At 36.0% G+C, this 19,033-nt stretch overlaps 1 protein-coding gene across 8 annotated transcripts in view; it reads right to left on the bottom strand.

The window, feature by feature from the left end:
- The window catches only part of PUM2 (pumilio RNA binding family member 2), a 99,742-nt gene that overhangs the window by 68,239 nt on the left and 12,470 nt on the right, over window positions 1–19,033 (bottom strand). For 7 of the 8 annotated variants that reach the window (XM_042933597.1, XM_042933596.1, XM_042933595.1 and 4 more), the window contains 2 exons: window positions 8,479–8,547; window positions 731–839 (listed from right to left, as the gene is read on the bottom strand). In XM_042933597.1, coding sequence (XP_042789531.1) covers window positions 731–839; window positions 8,479–8,529 — 160 coding nt within the window. In that variant the 5' untranslated portion in view covers window positions 8,530–8,547. Of the gene's footprint in view, window positions 1–730; window positions 840–7,417; window positions 7,543–8,478; window positions 8,549–19,033 lie in introns of those variants that run through there. The other variant, XM_042933601.1, reaches the window with a different exon arrangement.

The following is a 19,033-nucleotide window of genomic DNA, read 5'->3' as shown; positions in this document are numbered from 1 at the left end:
AATGAGAAACATTTCAAAATATAATCAGTACTACTTTAAGAATAAGGCCATGCTCTGTAATTTACCTATCAATACAGTTACTTCCGTGAACTGTACTCCTTCATACCAGTTCCTTCTCCCTTAACAGTTTCTTGGTTTCTAAGTCTCTCTCCATTACTTGTGGATATCAAAAACATTCAAAGTCTGCTTCCTTTCTGTGGATTTACCTTACTCAGGAAGTTTACTTCCTTTCTGGGTATGGCAAATGTCTAATAAAGCTAGACTGAGCTGCAATTAGATAAATCAGTCGCTGTCCTCTAATACAATTTAAGATTGAAAATCCCTATTGTTAATGTGCCCTCTTTTAATGGAAACTCAGAATTTTATAATCAGAGTTAACTTCATTGTTTTTAAAGATCTCATCTTTAAGCAATCTCTATACCCAACAAACTCACAACCCTGAGATCATGAGTTGCACATTCCACAGACTAAGCCAACCAGGCACCCCAGAGTTAACTTCAAATAAAAACTTTGTAACATACTTCACCGTGACAAACACTTCTAATTGTTAAGTAGATCATTAGATAAGGGCTAATAAAAAATGCGCATTAACAAAAAATGTGCATTACAATGACTTACATAATCTTCAACAAAGACTTCACAAATTTGCTCCAAATATTGTCTGGGGGTTAACAGGGTTTTGAAAATTTCAAGTAAACTCATAATTCTTACACATACACCAATAACTTACGAGAAGTTCCCCATGCAGTCTCTCTCCATTCATCATCCCCAAGAAATATGCCTTTTTGTCCATCTTTTGTTGAATCATCAGGTTCCCAAAACTTTTTGGTAGGCAAAAGCTATTTGGGAGGGAAAAAATGATTAATTTAAGTATCATTCTGATTACAAATTTATTCTAATTCTACATAGGTGAAAGCAAACTTACCACTGGTATGTACAAGTTAGTTTTCAATGCTAAGGAGAATTCAGGGTGAACTATTTTCTAATTTGTATTGTTAATGATAAAATAACTCCTCACTTATGTTTGGGTACTGGCTCTAATAATTCTAGACCTGAACACTAATCAAAATCCACTTTGGACTTTTCTATACTTTTTTAAAAGGTTTTACCATCATGTGATTTTCTTTATAAATTTTTTCAAAAAACTTACTAAATTTCTTATTCAATATAGATAATACAATAAAAACATCTATACAAAAAAGGAAAACTTTTCCTTTACTTCCAAATACTGCCCTTGGATCACCTCTTATCCCACAGCTTCCATGGCAGAAAATATATTTTCACTTTTACTTCACTTATTCAATGGAAGTATGTGACATATATAGCACATAAAAACTGTGTTGACACAATGATTCACAAATTATTCAATATGTACATTTTGGCTAATTCCTAATGATACTTTATTACTCATCCAAGCCTCTCCTCTCTACTTTCCCTGACACTCAGAGAAGATGGACTGGGGAGATGTTTGAAAAGTACAGACTGTTTTGTTTTTCTGAGACATGTACGTGGCATTTTAAGTTAAGTACTCCTAAGATCTCCTCCCTCTCAGCCCATAATTAGGTACCCAGTGTTCCAGGGCTCATAATTAAACCTGTATATACTTCTATCACTAAGCTTTTACCTGTGTTTGTCTCCTTAAGGCACAGTAACCTTATTTTTAGAGAGTTCACAAACATACAAACTAAATGTAATAAAATGAACGTAGTAAAACCTGAATTGAGTCTGAGAAATAAAATAAAACGGGGGGGGGGGGGAGGGTTGAAAGTGTGAGTAGAAGGGGAGGAAGATACAGTAAATCATGAACAAAGGCACAACCTGATAAACTGCACTGTGTGTACAACAAGGTATGAGATGGATGAACAGATGTGGGAATGTCAAAGCTAATGCTGGTAAAACTTTCTAGGTCAGATTCTCAGAAGCCTTAAAGATAAGCTAAGAAATTGCACATTTCACCAACGTAAAGGGAATTCAGAGAGGTTAAGAGTGACATTATGTTTTAGAAAACAACTCAAGTTATAAGCTTTAAGAATAATGGATAGTCTAGACGACAGGCAAGGAAATCAGTTTAGCAGAATTACAGCAGGGCCAAGATGGTAGAAGTAAAACAGGTGGTACTAACCCAAAGAACTGAAAAAACAACATGGTTTGAGAGACATTTAGCACAGTCAGTATGAGTATGATTACAAATGGGGAAGGGATTAATAAAAAGGATACAATTTTTAAATTTGGATAATAAGCTAAATGGTAGCACTATTAACTAAAACAAAAAGCCAGAAGCAGCTCTGAAGGCAGGGGGAAAAGTCCAATTTGGGCATGTTCCCAATCTACAGATTTTTTTTTTGCTAAATTAAATATATTTAATTTTAAAGGAAACCAGCTTCTACTAATTTTAAAAAGAAAAGTTTTTCCATGTTAGGATCACCCTGGGCTGCAAATGATTTTTATTTAAAGCACATTTTAAACAATAATCTGCTCTAACAAAGATCCCAGCAAAATGCAACCTCTGTTCCTTCATAAGCTTTTTTTAAAAATCACTATAAAAGGTTCATGTAAATATTCAAACAAAATGTAAAGTTGATAATACTAAAACACTGCACTTGATATATTTAAATAATTGAATATGTATGCATAGCAAAACCCAAGTTAATACTTTAAAATGTCATTAAAAATTGGTTTCTGAGAGAATAAAGAAATGTTTTATCCATACATCATGAAAAAAAGTTTCAATATCAAAATAATAGTAACAAAGAAACTGAGGGTAAAGTTTTAGAAACTTAATAGAAACAGTCACAGAAATGGCTGAAACTAACCTAAAGTAACAGAAATAACAATCCCTTTGAGGAAGTCTTTGTGATAAAGTTCTGTGTAGTGCTTTAGTAGAGAAGCTCATAAATTACTGCTTTAAAACACAACTAGAGGGGGTGCCCGGGTGGCTCAGTCGGTTGGGCATCCGACTTCAGCTCAGGTCATGATATCACAGCTCCTGAGTTCGAGCCCCACGTCAGATTCTGTGCCAACACTTGGGAGGCTGGAGCCTGCTTCAGATTTGGGTCTCCCCCTCTCTCTCTGCCCCTCCCCTGCTCGTGCTTTGTCTCTCTCAAATATAAACATTTAAAAAAAATTAAAAACAAAAACTGTATTAAGCACTTATCCAATGTGCCTACTTTTTGCCAAACACTGCGCTATGAATATCCTCATTTTGCAAACGTTTATTAAGTTATCATGCACAGGAGTTAGTAAAATTAATACCTCTCCTAACAAAGGCCTATACCAACATTCTACAAACAACGTTCTGTGACAATTTAGACACTGATTTGAAATACTTTCAGAGAAACTACTAGCTTGTGACCAAGAAAAGTTAAAATGAACTGAATACAGGGGAAGGCAACAATTCAAGATAGACCATTTAGGGGAAAAAAAATGTAGGCAGTACACTGGCTGCAATAGCAATAAAATTAGAGATTTGCCCCTGGAGACTCTTTTACGGTAGTAGAAAGGGGGAAGCATATTATAGAAAACAAGGGTTAAGAGATCTTAAAGATCTGCAAGATATATTATCCAGTACTACTTCATATTCGTTCCCAATTTCACAAAAACTTTAAACCAAAGTCAAGCAACTCAGTATATCTTGTTAACCTACACCTCTGTCTTTCCAACTCAGAAATGATTGGGTGAACATACAAATTCATCCCCCCAACTGTCCACCATTTTACTAGTTCTTTCCTTCAAGAAGCATTTATGGCTTGCCCTCTCCATCTTCAAAAATAGCAGTACGGGGAGCCTGGGTGGCTCAGTCAGGTGAGCGTCCGACTTCGGCCCAGGTCACAATCTTGCGGTTTGTCAGTTGGAGCCCCGCGTCAGGCTCTGTGCTTGGAGCCTGGAGCCTGCTTCTGATTCTGTGTCTCCCTGTCTCTCTGTTCCTCCCCTGTCTGTCCCTGTCTCTCTCAAAAATAAACATTAAAAATAAATAAATAAATAAATAAATAAAGCAGTCAACACTTTCACATACTGCCTCAAAATAAGTAATAAATTCCTACAAGAACCTATACTATGAGGTACACTTACATTTCAGATTAATATCAATTACTACATAAAAATCACAAAACCAACCAAATTAACATAATCCCAAGAATTAATAGGATGTAAAGGCTTTATGTCTACAATATGGTGTTTTAAATTAAGATGTTCATGTAATATCCAAGCTGGGACACTTCTGAGGAAGGGGGTGCTATTAATAATTATGCCATGACACCAGATATGTATCTGGACTATCTGGTCAAATTACGATGTTAAGGTGACTCTCTTCATAATGGAAGTTCACAAAAGACAGGCATAGATGCTAATAACTAAATGTGTATGTAGAAAACAAAAGACAAGGTAATTCCCTTGAACCCCACAATGGCGCTTTTCCAGACTTTAATTTTTTTCTATTAATAAAAGATATCAATACTTCTTCATTTTTTCAAATCATACCACTTCCCCAGATCTTCTCCATTTCTAATACTTTAATCACCACAACCATTAGATGTCATCACTTCCAATAGGAAGCAGTACTATAAATAGTCAAGGCGCTCATCAGTTTATGCTATTCAATCACTACTATATACCATCTTGGGCCAGTTAACCATTCTGAGCTTCAATCTCCTCATCTGTAAGGATAATAATAACGATACTTTTATAGTATATTTCATATTTCATAGAAATGAGGCTAAAATGAAATAGCGTAAGTAAACTGCTTAGAATAGTACCAAGCATATAGCAGACACAAATTAGATCTCTTTGCTACAAAAATAGGAACCTTTTAATATTTATTATAAAACATAACAAACTGGCCAGCAACATTTAACTGGCTGATTATTTTAAAGGACTATGATATTACTATTCAATACAAAAGTCTTATCTATAGTTATTTGCCTTCTTTTTCCAATTCATTTGAGTATCATAGGAGGGACATGAAACAAAGAATAGATGCCTAATACCGTCCCATCCTGCACAAGGAATCAGAACCAAGGTTACACACATGGCTAATAAATGGCAGCAATAGGATTTGAACACATCGCCTGTATAATTCTAAAGCCCATTCTCTTTACACCTGCCATGGAAGATGGTTCTTTTCAATCATAGTCTAATTCATCAATATTTCTGAAAACTACCAGCATTAGACCACCACTAGATATAATAAAAAAGCTTAGGGGTGCCTGGGTGGCTCATTGGTTAACTGCCCGAATCCTGATATCAGCTCAGGTCATGATCTCACAGTTCACGGGATCGAGCCCGCATTGGGCTCTGCACTAACACTTCAGAGCCTACTTGGGATTCTCTTTCCCCCTCTCTCTGCCCCTCCCCCGCAGGCACACGCATGGCATGCTTTCTCTCAAAAATAAGTAAACATTTTAAAAAGTTTATATTATCATGATATTCACCCCATATAACGTGGGCATTCATTATGGTGGATAAAGTTTAAGAATTAAGGTAAAGATTTCTGTAGATAAAACTATGATCGTTATTTAAACACTATTTCAAATAGCTGGCTTCTATTCCAGTTATCCCTAACAGCTCAGATCAGAGCTAGAACATTTGAGAGATATATGTAACTCATACAAAGGTTATTCCTAATACTGTCTTCAAAGAAGTCAATCTTACTCAGAGGCATAGTGATAGTGATAGATTGGAGAGAAAACAGAAGTCTCCTCCCGTATCCAGCATTCCACTTCACCATACCACTTGGGATCTTAGTGCATAACATTCTTTAAATATTATTGTGTCAGAAAAGAAAGGAGGAGGCATTATTTATCATACTAAGCTTTGACTATTCCCTAAATAATACACATTAACGCAGGGATTTAAAATTAAATTCTAGGTTCCCTAAAGAATTTCAGGCAGGGGTATCTTTCCCCCTATTTAAAAAATAAACAGGAACATACTGTGTGTGTATATAATAGATTTGTGCCTTTGCACTGTAGTTTTAAAACACTATATTAATGAAGCTGAGTCCAACCGCCTATGAATTAGCTTTGTTCTTTTTAAAGCCATATGACACAATACAAATCAGTAAGTCTTTTGACAAAAACATACTATGGAAAAATATGGAAAGAATGAGTTTATGAATGGATGAATACAGATCTGTTCCCATTTCTGGATGACCAAGTAGAAAAGACTGCCCTTCTGATGGTGGGTCAGTAAAGACATCATGACCTACAAAACCCAGTACATTTGAAAATAGTCCTATATGTAATGCAATATTTGTACATGAGAAATTTACAACAACTTAAGACATAATAAAGAAAATTTGATTTTTGAAGAAAAAGTCAAGAATAGGGCAATCCATTAAAAAAGGATGTCACATTAAAAAATAAACAAGCAATTTTAGAAAACTCAAGAGCCAAAAACTCAGGGCTACTTTTAATTTATTAAAATGAATTCTGGGATAAAACAAAAACAAAAAACCTCACCTGTCAGGAAAGGAGGAGAAGACTGGTGAGAGAGAGACAGGCAAAGAAGGAAATCCCAGAAGGTTCCCTGCTGCCTGTGAGATGAGGAAAGATAGAAAGGCTTGTGGGAGAGAGAACCCAGAGGCAGAAACCTGAGTAGGTTTCTTAGCTATCTCTTAGAGGTAACAGAATTAGTTGGTAAACTGTTAAGAAAAAAAACTTAATTAGTGAATAACAGCTTATTTAAAAATACATTTCTACTGAATGAAGGTCATAGAAGCACTGACCTACTGTTATCTGCCCAAAAGAGCAGGCAGTCTAAACCCTAGCCACTTTCATTCTGCGTTATCTAAAATTTCCATTAAGAAGGCCTAGATTTAAGTTTAGATTAACATACTGTTCAACCCAGCTTGTCTCTTTTCCAAAAACCTCAAATATACCTCCTCCACCCTCAAATAACTAACCAAACTCTTCCAACTACTGTTTCTGATCATGACATTTTTGTTTTAACTGCAAAGATGTCTTTGCATTTATCAAGTGTTATTTAGAAGGGGAGTGGGGAAATGAGCCAATCTGTAAACATATATACAATGTAGATCTAGGAAGTAAAGTGCTCGGGGTCTAAAGAGAATTAAGTTAATGGTGTGGCTTTACTTGCCCTTAAAGAAATCACTGAGTTCAAGTTTGTCACAGATCAGGCTGAAACACTGTTCAAACCTGGATTATTTTGCTTTCTAAAGACCAAAGAAAACAAGTAGCAGGGAACAAAACAGAAGCCTTTTTCAACTATTTCTTTTTATTCACCCACAGTGTAAATAATGCCTAAGTAGCCACTGCAGTGAAGGTGTAGGTGTTTTTTTGTTGTTGTTTAACTAAAAAATTATTCCTTCTTTCAAACCTTTCTTAGGGACCAGAATTTTACCTTATACACTAGACTAACAAGTGTACTTTGGCAATACTTATGCTTAAGCACCTTAACTCACCCTTAAATCAGTCCTCTGAAAATGACAAACTCTTTGGAAAACGCTGTTCTGGAGAAGGGAAGGGTTAGCTAGCTGCAGGGTGCCCTCTTGTGGCCCAGAGGAGTGACTGGACTCTTTTTCTGCATCTGAAGAGCACAGCATTGGATGGAGTGAGTCTCATGAAGGTCGCTAATCTACCAAAGTAAAATAATCTCCGGGAGCAAGCAGTTAATTACACATCTCATGTCTGTTCACTGTTATGTTCTATTACCAAAGTCCACACTATGTTAGTACTACAGAACACGACAAAATAAAGATGTGACCACAAGGGTTTTCATAATCAATTAGTTTTCTAAATATTCTTTAGATATATGGAAAACTCAAGCATTTTTTATTCCTTAATTTATGTGATGGTGTAGTTAAATGGGATGCCCCAACAAAAATCATATATTAACAGGACTGATAAAATCTATTAAATTCAGAGTGCTAACTGTGTGCCACTTATTCAAAGCTAACAATCTACAGAAAAGATTAATATAAAACAAACTGTAACAAGTAATAAAGTATGTATAAAGATCTAGGAGAAGTCAGAAGAGGAAGTAATTAATTTTACTGCAGATAGCAATGGGACAACAGATAAGAATCTTTCTCAGTACAGTCTTGTAGAGGATTAGAAGTTTATTAAGCAGTGAACAAGGAGAGATTTTTGGAAGAGAGAATAGTGAACAATCAAGTGTGGCTAAAGCAAACGTCATACATATATAAAACAGCAGGACAAGGATCAAGAAAGGCTCTTTTCTGAGCAAAGTAATTATGGTTCATTATCAAAATATAAAACATTATCTAAACCAAGTCAATCAAATCAATTAGATACAATCTCACTAAAAATTACTACTAGAGGTTTAAAAAAAAAAAGGTGAAAATCACCACAACTACAGAATTGTATCATCTGAGATTTTAAAAACCCACATCATGTGGAAGACATAAACACTATTTTCAAGAATATTTATGGTTTAAAAAAAAAGTGTTAAGGGCTCAAATAAAGTGAGGTATATACATTCTTAGTATTCGTAAGTATTTACCTCTCCCATTCCCCGAGATTCTAATGCAAGAGCTTGAAAATCATGATTCATTTCATCCACAGATCAAACCTGTTGAACAAAAACAAAAATCAGTAGAAAGAAAAATTTAAATAGACTGTATCAAGTATTTTTATATTACATTGCTGCTATTACTGCAATTAGCATGAGCAGAGATAGACAAAAACCGATTTCTCTATGAAGATAGATTTCCCTAAATAGAGCACATAACAGCAATCTACATTAAAATTAAAACCCTGAGGTCAAAGGTTCGTGGGTTATTCTGTGTGCCAAGAAAAACCACTAATGGCTGAGCAAAATAGAAGGTAACAAAGGAAGCAAGCTCAAATACTAAAGTATAGTTAGCCTGTTTTTTATGTTGTTCCAATTATAACATTACTATTTTACATTACTTTAGTTAATATTTTTCAAAATTTCTCAACACTTCCTTATTTGTAGGTCTTCTACCACTGATTTAAAACTTTCCCTCAAAATATGTAAGTGATGATCCAGTTCAATCTCAAAGAAACACATAAATTAATCAGCTGTGGGAGCGATTAAATATTGAAATTTCCTTAAGAGTAACTCCTTTCACTTCGCCTTCTACTAAAACTAAAGTGTATGTTTCTTATCTTTTCATTTCTAACAGTTTAAATTATCATTCATGGGACAATGTGTTGAGTAAGAAGGTCCTTTGCCTTCGAATGTTAAGTACTGCTGGAGAACACCATTCAACACTGAAGCCACTACAAATTCACAGCCTTCAGCTCTTAGGCCTTGCAATACAATCCTATTAATTTCCCCAATAGGTTCTCTCTAAGACTCCATAGTATTGGACATTACAAAGCACCCCTCCCTTGCTGTAATAATGTTCTCCGTTGCCACTTTCTCTCTCATCATTTTTCCTTCTACTTTCCAACGTGTCCAGTTGCTTTTTCTCAGACTTCACAGATCCCCTTGTCTCTTCAACTCTAGTGTTCCTTTAGTCCTCTATCCAAGGTAGTATCCTCTCTACCCCTTATCCTGAGCAATCTCATCCACTCTCATCGCTTTGAAAACTATATATATGCTTAGGACTCTCACTCAGACGTTTGTATTTATAAGCCAAATTTCTCTCTTAAAAATTTCCAAATATCTCCTTCCCATTCCCTGGGCAAAATTCCAACTTTATTCTTCTTCCCCATTTACAGCTTAATTCTTTCCTTTCTTACACCAATATCCAATCACTAATGTCGACCTCCTACCTCACTTAAATCTAACCATTTTCCAGCTGTTTGGTTGTTTACACTACCACCATCTCTTACCTAAAATGACTGTAATTCTGTCTTCCCATCATACACTCTAATCTCCAAATGTAATCAGTCATCCTTCTGAACTGTACTTTGTCCATGTGATTCCTACATCTTAATCCTTGACTTAAAGATAAAGCTCAAACTCCTTAAGGTGGTTTACAAGGAAATAGAATTAGATTCAAATTATAGTCTGGCAGCTTAGTAAGTAGCTCTATAACTCTGAACAAGTACCCTAAACTGTTTTCTCTCAATTTCTTCATGGGATGGTAACTGGAGCATCTGCCACATGGCTTACTGTGAATTAGAGAACAGGGTACGCAAGTATTCAAAACTTAGCTAATAAAAGGGCACCTGGCTGGTTCAGTTGGTAAAGTATGCAATCTTTTTTTAAATATTTTTCTTTATTTTGAGAGAGCACAAGTGGGGGAGGGGCAGAGAGAGGGGGATAATCTGAAGTGGGCTCTATTCTGACAGCAGCTACCCCAACGTGGGACTTGAACTCATGAATCACAAGATCATGATCTGAGGTGAAGTCAGATGCTCAACCGACTGAGTTACCCAGGTGCCCTGAGCATGCAACTCTTGATCTCAGGGTTGTAAGTTTGAGCCCCACACTGAGTGTAGACCTTACTTAAAAATAAAATCTTTAAAAAAGTCAGCTATTAAAAAAAGCTCTTCAATCTTTTCATCAAATGATACTTGAAAAATAAGATATCCATATGCAAAAAAGTGAACCTCAACACATACCTTACACTTTAATAAAAAAAAAAAACTAATGGATCATACAGCTAAATGTAGTATTATAAGACTTCTAGAAAAACAGAACAGCTATGTGACCTAGTGTTTATGAGGTAAGATCAACATCAAAAGCAGAGTCCATAAAAGAAAAACCAATGTGTAAAAAAATCTGACTTCGTCAATAAAACAGGCTGAACAAAAGACACTGATGATAATGAAAAAACCACAGACTAGGAGAAAAATATTTGGAAATCACAGATCCAATACAGGACTTGTATCCAAATATATTAAAAAAACTCTAACAAAATAACAAAAGAACAAACAACCCAATCTAAAAATGAGCAACAAATCTAAACAGATACTATTATCAAAAAACTATATGGATAGCAAATAAGCTATTTCTCTTAACCTGTTAGAAAAGCTGGATTCATTAACAGTTCTCACAAAGTGAACAGGTCATTTCATCCTTTCATTAACTTAGGAACCTTTTACTAGATATCTTCAATGTGTTGGATTTTGTTGAGGAAAAAACGAGTTAAAATACAGTCACTGTTCTCAAAGAGTTTAAATGAGTCACAGGCACTTTCTGGTAATTAGAGGTATAGCTCTTATTAACCTAAACACTCCGGCAGATAACTACAAATTCTGGGCAAATACAAAACAATTTGAAGGCAATGGAAACCAAAAACCCAAACTGGAAGATCATCTACACTTAAAAGAAAAGACTGGCAAAGAGTGAGTTTTTTAAATGGCTTTTTCTCCTGAGAACAGGCCTGGGGTTGGAGGTGGGCACCAAAATTCCTACAGAGAATCTAGTCTTAAAAGCTTGAAGAACCAAAGGACAGTTTGGAGCAACCAGAGATGCTGGAAACTGAAGATGGAAGTCTCAGGAAAGAGACAACCAAATTCCGTATATAAATTCTACTCAGATTTTTAGACAATCCCTGAACTATATATCTGTGGAGCAGACTTTGAGCAGCCTAATTAAAGCTACAGACTTATGTCTGTAATGTCTGCTACAGACTACCACAGAAGTCACAGGAATTTGGAGTTTGAGCCCCATTAAACAAAAACAAAAAACTTTCTCAATAGGAACATAACAGAACCTAGAGTACTTTCAATGTATCAATCATAAAGTCTGGAACACAATCTAAAAGTACTAGACATGTACAAACAGGAAAATGAGACCTAGACTAAAGGGAAAAATCAATTAATAAAGACCAAGCCCAAGCTGACCCAACGGTTAGAATTAGCAAGGATCTTAAAACAACTATTGTAACTGTACACAAACATGAAAGAAAAAATATGCTAACAAATTAAAAAATACAAAATTACAACAAAGAAAGCAAACTATAAAAATAACCAAATGGAAACTCTATAACTAAAAAATATCTTTAGGGGTTCCTGGGTGGCTCAGTTGGTTAAGCATCTGACTTCAGCTCAGGTCGTGACCTCATGGTTCAGGAGTTTGAGCCCTTCAGGAGTTTGAGCCCCGCCGTCAGGCTCTGTGCTGACAGATCAGAGCCTGGACCCTGCTTCAGATTCTGTGTCTCACTCTCTGCCCCTCCCCCACTCATGCTCTGTCTGTTTCTCTTTCTCAAAAAATGAACATTTAAAAATATATATATTTAAAAATTTTTCACTGCATGCATCTAGTAACAGATTGGAGATAAAAGGTCAGTGAATTTAAAGATAGATCAACCGAGATTTCCAATCTAGAGAGAGGGGAAAAAAAAATAATAAAGGAGAAAATGAGGTGGGAAAATTACTTGCAGAAACAACGGCCAGAAAGAAATTCTTTCAAGTTTGATGAAAGCAAAATTCATAGATTTAAGATATTCAGTGAACCCAAGGCAAAATGGGAAAAAAGAAAATAAAACCCATACCCATAATAAAAATCAAAGAGAAAATCCTGAAAACAGCTAGAAGAAAAAGGTTACGTAAAGGGGAAAAGATAATATGAGTGCCCACTGATTTTGCACTTCAAACAATGGGGACCAGAATACAAAGGAAGAGACTGTAAAGTGCTGAAACAAGAAATAAAAATGCCAACTTAGAAGTTTTTACCTGGTAGAAATATGCTTTGGCTTAAAAAAAAAAAAAGATATTTTTAGATAAAAACATTTGTTAGAACAGACTTCCACCTCAAGAAATACTTAAAAAATTTTTTTCAAGCTAAAGGGAAATAACAGATGGAAATTCAGATCTTCAAGGAATGAAGGGCACCAGAAATGCTAAGTATGTGCTTAAGTATAAAGGACTGTTTTTTCCTTTTAATTTCTCTCAAATTCATATGCCCATTTAAAGTAAAAATTTCAACATTATAGGTTTTATTACATATGTAGATGAACCAATTTACCTGCACATCCATTACTTACTATAAGAACTCTAGCCCTATCATCAAGACACTGATTTTTTTTTTTTTTAAGTTTATTTATTTTGAGAGAGTGAATGAGTGGGGGATGGACATAGAGAGGAGGAGAGAGAATCCCAAGCAGGCTCTGCACTGGTGCAGTGATGCAGGGCTCGAACCCACAAACTGCAAGATAATGACCTGAGCCAAAACCGACTGAGCCACCCAGTTGCCCCCATGGCTCTTGGTTTTAAAACAAACTCACTGAGATCAAAATATTGTTTTACACACAATATATATACATAGACATATAAAATTCTGTAGCCATATATATAATACGGATGTTACATATACTTATATACATTTTGCACATGTATATAATTATCAAGACAAATAAAGGAATCTTGGTCCAAATGTGTTCCACACTTCTCATTCACACAAAGTTCTCCATCTTAACACAAAACAATTTGTTCTAATATCTAGTCTGCTTAAATCATCTTTGATTTCTAAATGTTTCTTTAAAATTCCCTAAATTTAGATATAGTCAATTTCATTATTCTATAAATATTTCATAGGATTTCGCATATTGCTCTAAATACGTCCTTTATATTCTTTTTCTTAGATTCACATGTGATCCTTCTCTTAAACCTTGTATTTTATATTGTATCTTCTAGATCTCTCATTCCATTACAGCTTCAACGTCTTCCAAGCATTAACTGTTTCCCAAGTCTAATGGCCAATCATCTGGAAGCTACAGAATATTGCCAACGTGTTATTAGGAATCATATTTTCAATCATCTAAAGTGGCTTCCTAATATTATGCAGCTAAGTTTTTAAGTATGCTTCAAATTTAAATCAATATATGCTTTACAAGCTTAACAATATGTGCCTTTTAAATCAACTTATACATTAAATGCATTAAATGATATTAAGCACTGAAGGGCTCAACGTACAAAGATCATACCAACTGCAGTCATTAAAACACTTCCAGGGGTGCCTGGGTGGCTCAGTTGGTTAAGCATCTGACTTCGGCTCAGGTCATGATCTCACAGTTTGAGTTTGAGCCCCGCGTTGGGCTCTGTGCTGGCAGCTCAGAACCTGGAGCCTGCTTTGGATTCCGGGTCTCCCTCTCTCTCTGCCCCTCCCCCACTGCGCACGCGCTCTCTCTCCCCCCCAAAAAAAAATGTAAAAAAAAAATTTTTTTTTAAAACACTCTTCCATGGAACATCTTATTTATCTGTATCCTCTGAGAACACACTGTCCTTATTAAAGTAATTATTCCATTAGGGCCAAAACCTTAAAATTCTTATTATTTAGGATATGGAAATGGCCTTAAAGTTGATTCTTTCTTATTCTGCTTTCCTAAAGAAAGCACAATGGACACATTTTATATCGGACAATGTGGTACAATAGAAATAGCATGTGATTAGGTACAGAATGTGAGTTCACATTTTGACTTCTGCAAGTTGTCTCACCTCTAAACCTTAGCTTAATCTATTGTGAAGATCAAATGAGATAATGTATCCAAAAATGTTTTGTAAACTATTAATAAAAAGTACTCAACAAATATCCATTACCAGCACCACAACAGACTACTCTAGAAAGAAACAATACTTTCTGAGGCTCTTGTGCAACTCAGTGTTTAGGTCTCTTGTGGCTGCTTTTGTTAGCATTTCCTGCCTTGCTGTCAGTTTAAGTATTACTTGACTTGAGGGGCACCTGGGTGGCCTCAGTTGGTTAAGCATCTGAGTTAGGCTCAGGTCATGATCCGCATCAGGCCCTGTGCCGACAGCTCGACAACACGGAGTCTGGAGCCTGCTTCAGATTCTGTATCTCCCTCTCTCTCTGACTCTCCCCTGCTCCTGCTCTGTCGCTCAGTCTTTCAAAAATAAATAACCTTTAAAAAAATTAAAATAACTAAATAAATATCACTTGACTTGAACATAGTGGTGCTATTTCCGACCTTTTTAATTAGGTTGCTTTTAATTTGCAGTGATCCGTTAGCCTCAGATATCCAGGTATGGTAGACTAACAACAGTAAAAACATGCTTTAAGAAGGAAACTACCTGTAACACACACGCACAAAAACGTATTCTAAAAAGTTTCAATGACCTCCTGGGTGGCTCAGTCTGTTAAGCATCCGACTTTGATTCAGGTCATGATGTCACAGTTTGTGAGTTGAAGTCACATATGGGGCTCTGTACTGACAGCTCGGAACCTGGAGCCTGCTTCAGATTCTGTGTCACCCTCTCCCTTTGCCCTTCCCTACTCGCACTGTCTCTGTGTCAAAAATGAATAAACATAAAAAATTTTTTAATTAAAAAAAGTTACAATCCTTTCTCAGGAAAGCAATTTAAAATTTAACATCATACACACAGATTCATATCTTTTTAAAAAATTTTTTTAAATTTATTTTTGAGAGACAGAGCACAAGCAGGGGAGGGGCAGAGAGAGCGGAAGACACAGAATCCAAAGCAGGCTCCAGGTTCTGAGCTGTCAGCAAAGAGCCCAATGTTGGGCTCTAACCCATGAGTCGTGAGATCATGACCTGAGCTGAAGTTGATCCGCTCAACTGAGCCACCCAGGTGTCGGGAGAGTCATATCTCTTGAACCAGTTTCCCCAACTTTGGGAATCAATCCTAAGAATAAATATAAATATATAAAAGCTATGTATAAACATGCTTGCAGTATTTTTGCTTGCAGATTACTGACTTCCAAAATTATAAACTGCATAATTGCCCTATAATAGTTAAGTGACACATCTATAAAATGAAATAACACGTAACTATTAAAAATATTTGAGTTTGCAATTAAGAAAATGCTTAGACAGGGGCGCCTGGGTGGCTCAGTCAGTTGAGCGTCTGTCTGACTTTGGCTCAAGTCATGATCTCATGGTCTGTGAGTTCGGGCCCCACGACGGGCTCTGTGCTGACAGCTCAGAGCCTGGAGAGTACTTCAGATTCTGTGTCTCCTCCTCTCTCTCTGCCCCTCCTCCGCTCATCTGTCTCTCTCTCTCTCTCTCTCAAAAATAAACATTAAAAATTGGGGTGGGGGGGCGCCTGGGTGGCTCAGTTGGTTAAGCGTCCGACTTTGGCTCAGGTCATGATCTCACAGTCAGTGAGCTCTAGGCCCACGTCAGGCTGTATGCTGACAGCTCTGAGCCTTGAGCCTGGAGCCTGCTTCGGATTCTGTTTCCCCCTCTCTCTGCCCCTCTCTTTCAAAAATAAACATTAAAAAAAAACTTTTTTAATGAAAAAAGACTGAAAGGAAATCACCCAAAATTCATACCATCCTTAAGTGATCAGAATACACCATTTTCCCCATCTATTTATCTATTTAATTACCTTTCTACAATATATCTGTATAATCTATGAATAAAAAGGGAGATTTTTATTAAGAAAAATAAAAGGAACATAGAAGCAATGTTCTCAAGACTAAAGCACTGAAGCTTTACTGAAGCCCTTCTTTGCTTACTTCCAGGCTTTATTTGTCGTCCAAATAGATGAGGTCATAAGTTAAAGAACCTCCAGATAAATGTGAGAAGTCTCTTGGATCCATTCTTACTTTTGTGGTGAATTATGCCCCAGTGCAGAGGTCAATAAATTTTTTTAGTAAAAAGCCAGATGGTAAACATTTTACACTTTGCAGGTCATATGGTCTCTGTTCTCAAATATGCCTTTGTAGCACAAAAAGCAGCCATAGATGATATCAAAGTAAATAAGCATGAATGTGTCCTAATAAAACTTTATTTATGAACAGTGAAACCTGAATTTCAAGTATTTGTGTTATATTATTCTTTTAATTTTTCTCCAACCATTTACAAATCTAAATACCAATCCTGGAGAGTGAGCCAAACAAACATAGGTAGTGGGCTAGATCTGGAGTGTAGGCCATAGTTTGCCGACCTCTGCTCTAGTGGATTTACTTTCTTGACTGCTCCACAAAAAAATCAAATGCAGATAATTCACTCTAAAATATGAGCAAGCCAAAAGTTAAGCATCAGAGCTTTGCCTTCAACCTTTTGATTCATACTATTCCCCAGTCATATTTTGTTCTTAAAATGAATGGTATTTCAGGTTACATTTAAATGAAGGGGATTAGATAGGGGAAGAGGAAAAGCCTTTAAAAAAAAAAACAAACAAACAAAATCAAACTCAGCTTTTCAGTTTAGGGTGTTACCATTTATCTCAATCACGAAGAGAGGAGAAAGTGGGCAAAACAACAGAACAGAACAGAAACACTGTTAAATTCTCAAACCAATAATCTCCATTTTAATAATAATAAAGTTGAGGGGGGGCAGGGGTCACATGAATACCAGTAAGTGGGACTCCAAAATTTTTGCAAAATGCCAATCTACTATGTCCTACACAGTTACAAATGCTGATACCATCTGGTGGCAAGGGAAAAGAATCTGGATATAAATTTAACAATTTTATCCAGAATGGTTAGATCATAGGAGAAAAAAACAGTATTTTCTTCTAACGAGCAACAGAGTATCTAGCATGCATTTACAGAATATTGAATTGACTATGTTAACTTGAAGAAAGTGCATCCAAGAGTTATGGTACACAGTACTGCTTGGGGTTCTTCAAATTTTGTTTGCATTATTAAGCCATGAAACTCTCCCAAAACTGTTTCCTTTAATAAACAACTGGAATCGGCTCAGATAGAAGATACATAATAGAAACTTCTCTATGACCAAGACCTTGCGAAATACTGAGGTAAGTGTGAACTAAAGTTTTTGAGGTTCTTTTGTTTCCTAACAAAAGGAAACAACAGTGTCATCAAATTCTAAAATTTAACAGCATTAGGAGGACCTGAGTGGCTCAGTTGGTTAAGGGTCTGACTCTTGATTTTGGTTCAGCTCATGATCTCATGGCTCCGGAGCCCAGCACTGGGCTGGCACTGTCAGTGAGGAACCTGGGATTCTCACATTCTCCCTCTCTCTCTGTCCCTCCCCCAATGCGTGCACACGCATGCGCGCTCTCAAAATAAACTTAAAAAAAAAAAACTAACAGCATTACCAACTTTTTGTAGGCAACATTATTGCTAATTACATGAGAAAAACAGATAAAGAACCTCAAACGATATACTGGTTAAGTTCTAAGTTTTTATATTTACTAACACATAACTCAAAAGTTTAACAAGTTTGTGTAAAGAACCAAGAATATGCATTGATAAGTACATTTATGTCATTAAGAATATTAATTTTTCAGGGTGCCTGGGTGGCTCAGTCAGTTAAGTGTCTGACTTCAGCTCAGGCCATGATCTCACGGTTCATGGGATCGAGCCCTACATTGGGCTCTGTGCTGACAGTTCAGAGCCTGGAGCCTGCTTTGGATTCTGTGTGTGTGTGTCTCTCTCTCTCTGCCCCTTCCCCACTTGTGCTCTCTCTCAAAAATAAACATTAAAAAAATATATACTAATTTTTCTCAGACATCTGATCCAATTCCTCACCATATGCCTACTATAAAAAACAAGTTGGAGGGAAAACCATTTAGAGCCACAATAAATGGTACTAAAGCACTTTCTACTATGATATGACACTAATTCATAGTATCATAATTAGTTCTATTTAAAGGCCATAGTAGAAATTAAGCTCTGGGGTCTAAGGGACCAGGAACTGTGTCTTAGCTATCTGAATGCTCAATATATATTGAATGAAAAACATTTTGTATTGTATGAAATATAAATTCAAATCACGAAATCAACTAATATCTGGATAGTAACTGTATATAAATGCCTTCATACATATTAATACATAATGCTAATTTTAATGGAGAGACAGAGAACAAGAACTTCCTCAGACTTTCTATACCACTGAAGACATTCAACATAAAATAACTGATAGCAACTTCCCACTGGTACTACTTTTCCATATTACTCCTATAATACCTGAGGGCTATTGTGATCTTGTGCATCAATTACAAAAAAACAAACAAAAAAAACCCTGAAAACCAAATTAAATATAAGCCAATATAAAAAGTAACTTAGGCTGTTGATGAAATATTCTTGGTAGTGATCCTCCTTGGATGGTTGTTTGTTTGGTTTTTTTTTTTCCTCCTTGGATAGTTTTTAATGAACATAATCACTGAACATTAGTGGTATCTACTGCAAACACACAGGAGCTAAAGTCCTTAAGAGTATCTTCATTTTGGGGCACCTGGGTGGTTCA

Source organism: Panthera leo, chromosome A3 (genome assembly GCF_018350215.1).
Source record: "Panthera leo isolate Ple1 chromosome A3, P.leo_Ple1_pat1.1, whole genome shotgun sequence".
Classification (NCBI taxonomy): Eukaryota; Metazoa; Chordata; class Mammalia; order Carnivora; family Felidae; genus Panthera; species Panthera leo.
The sequence above is the reverse complement of the archived record's forward strand: the minus strand, read 5'-3'. Positions and strand labels throughout refer to the sequence as shown.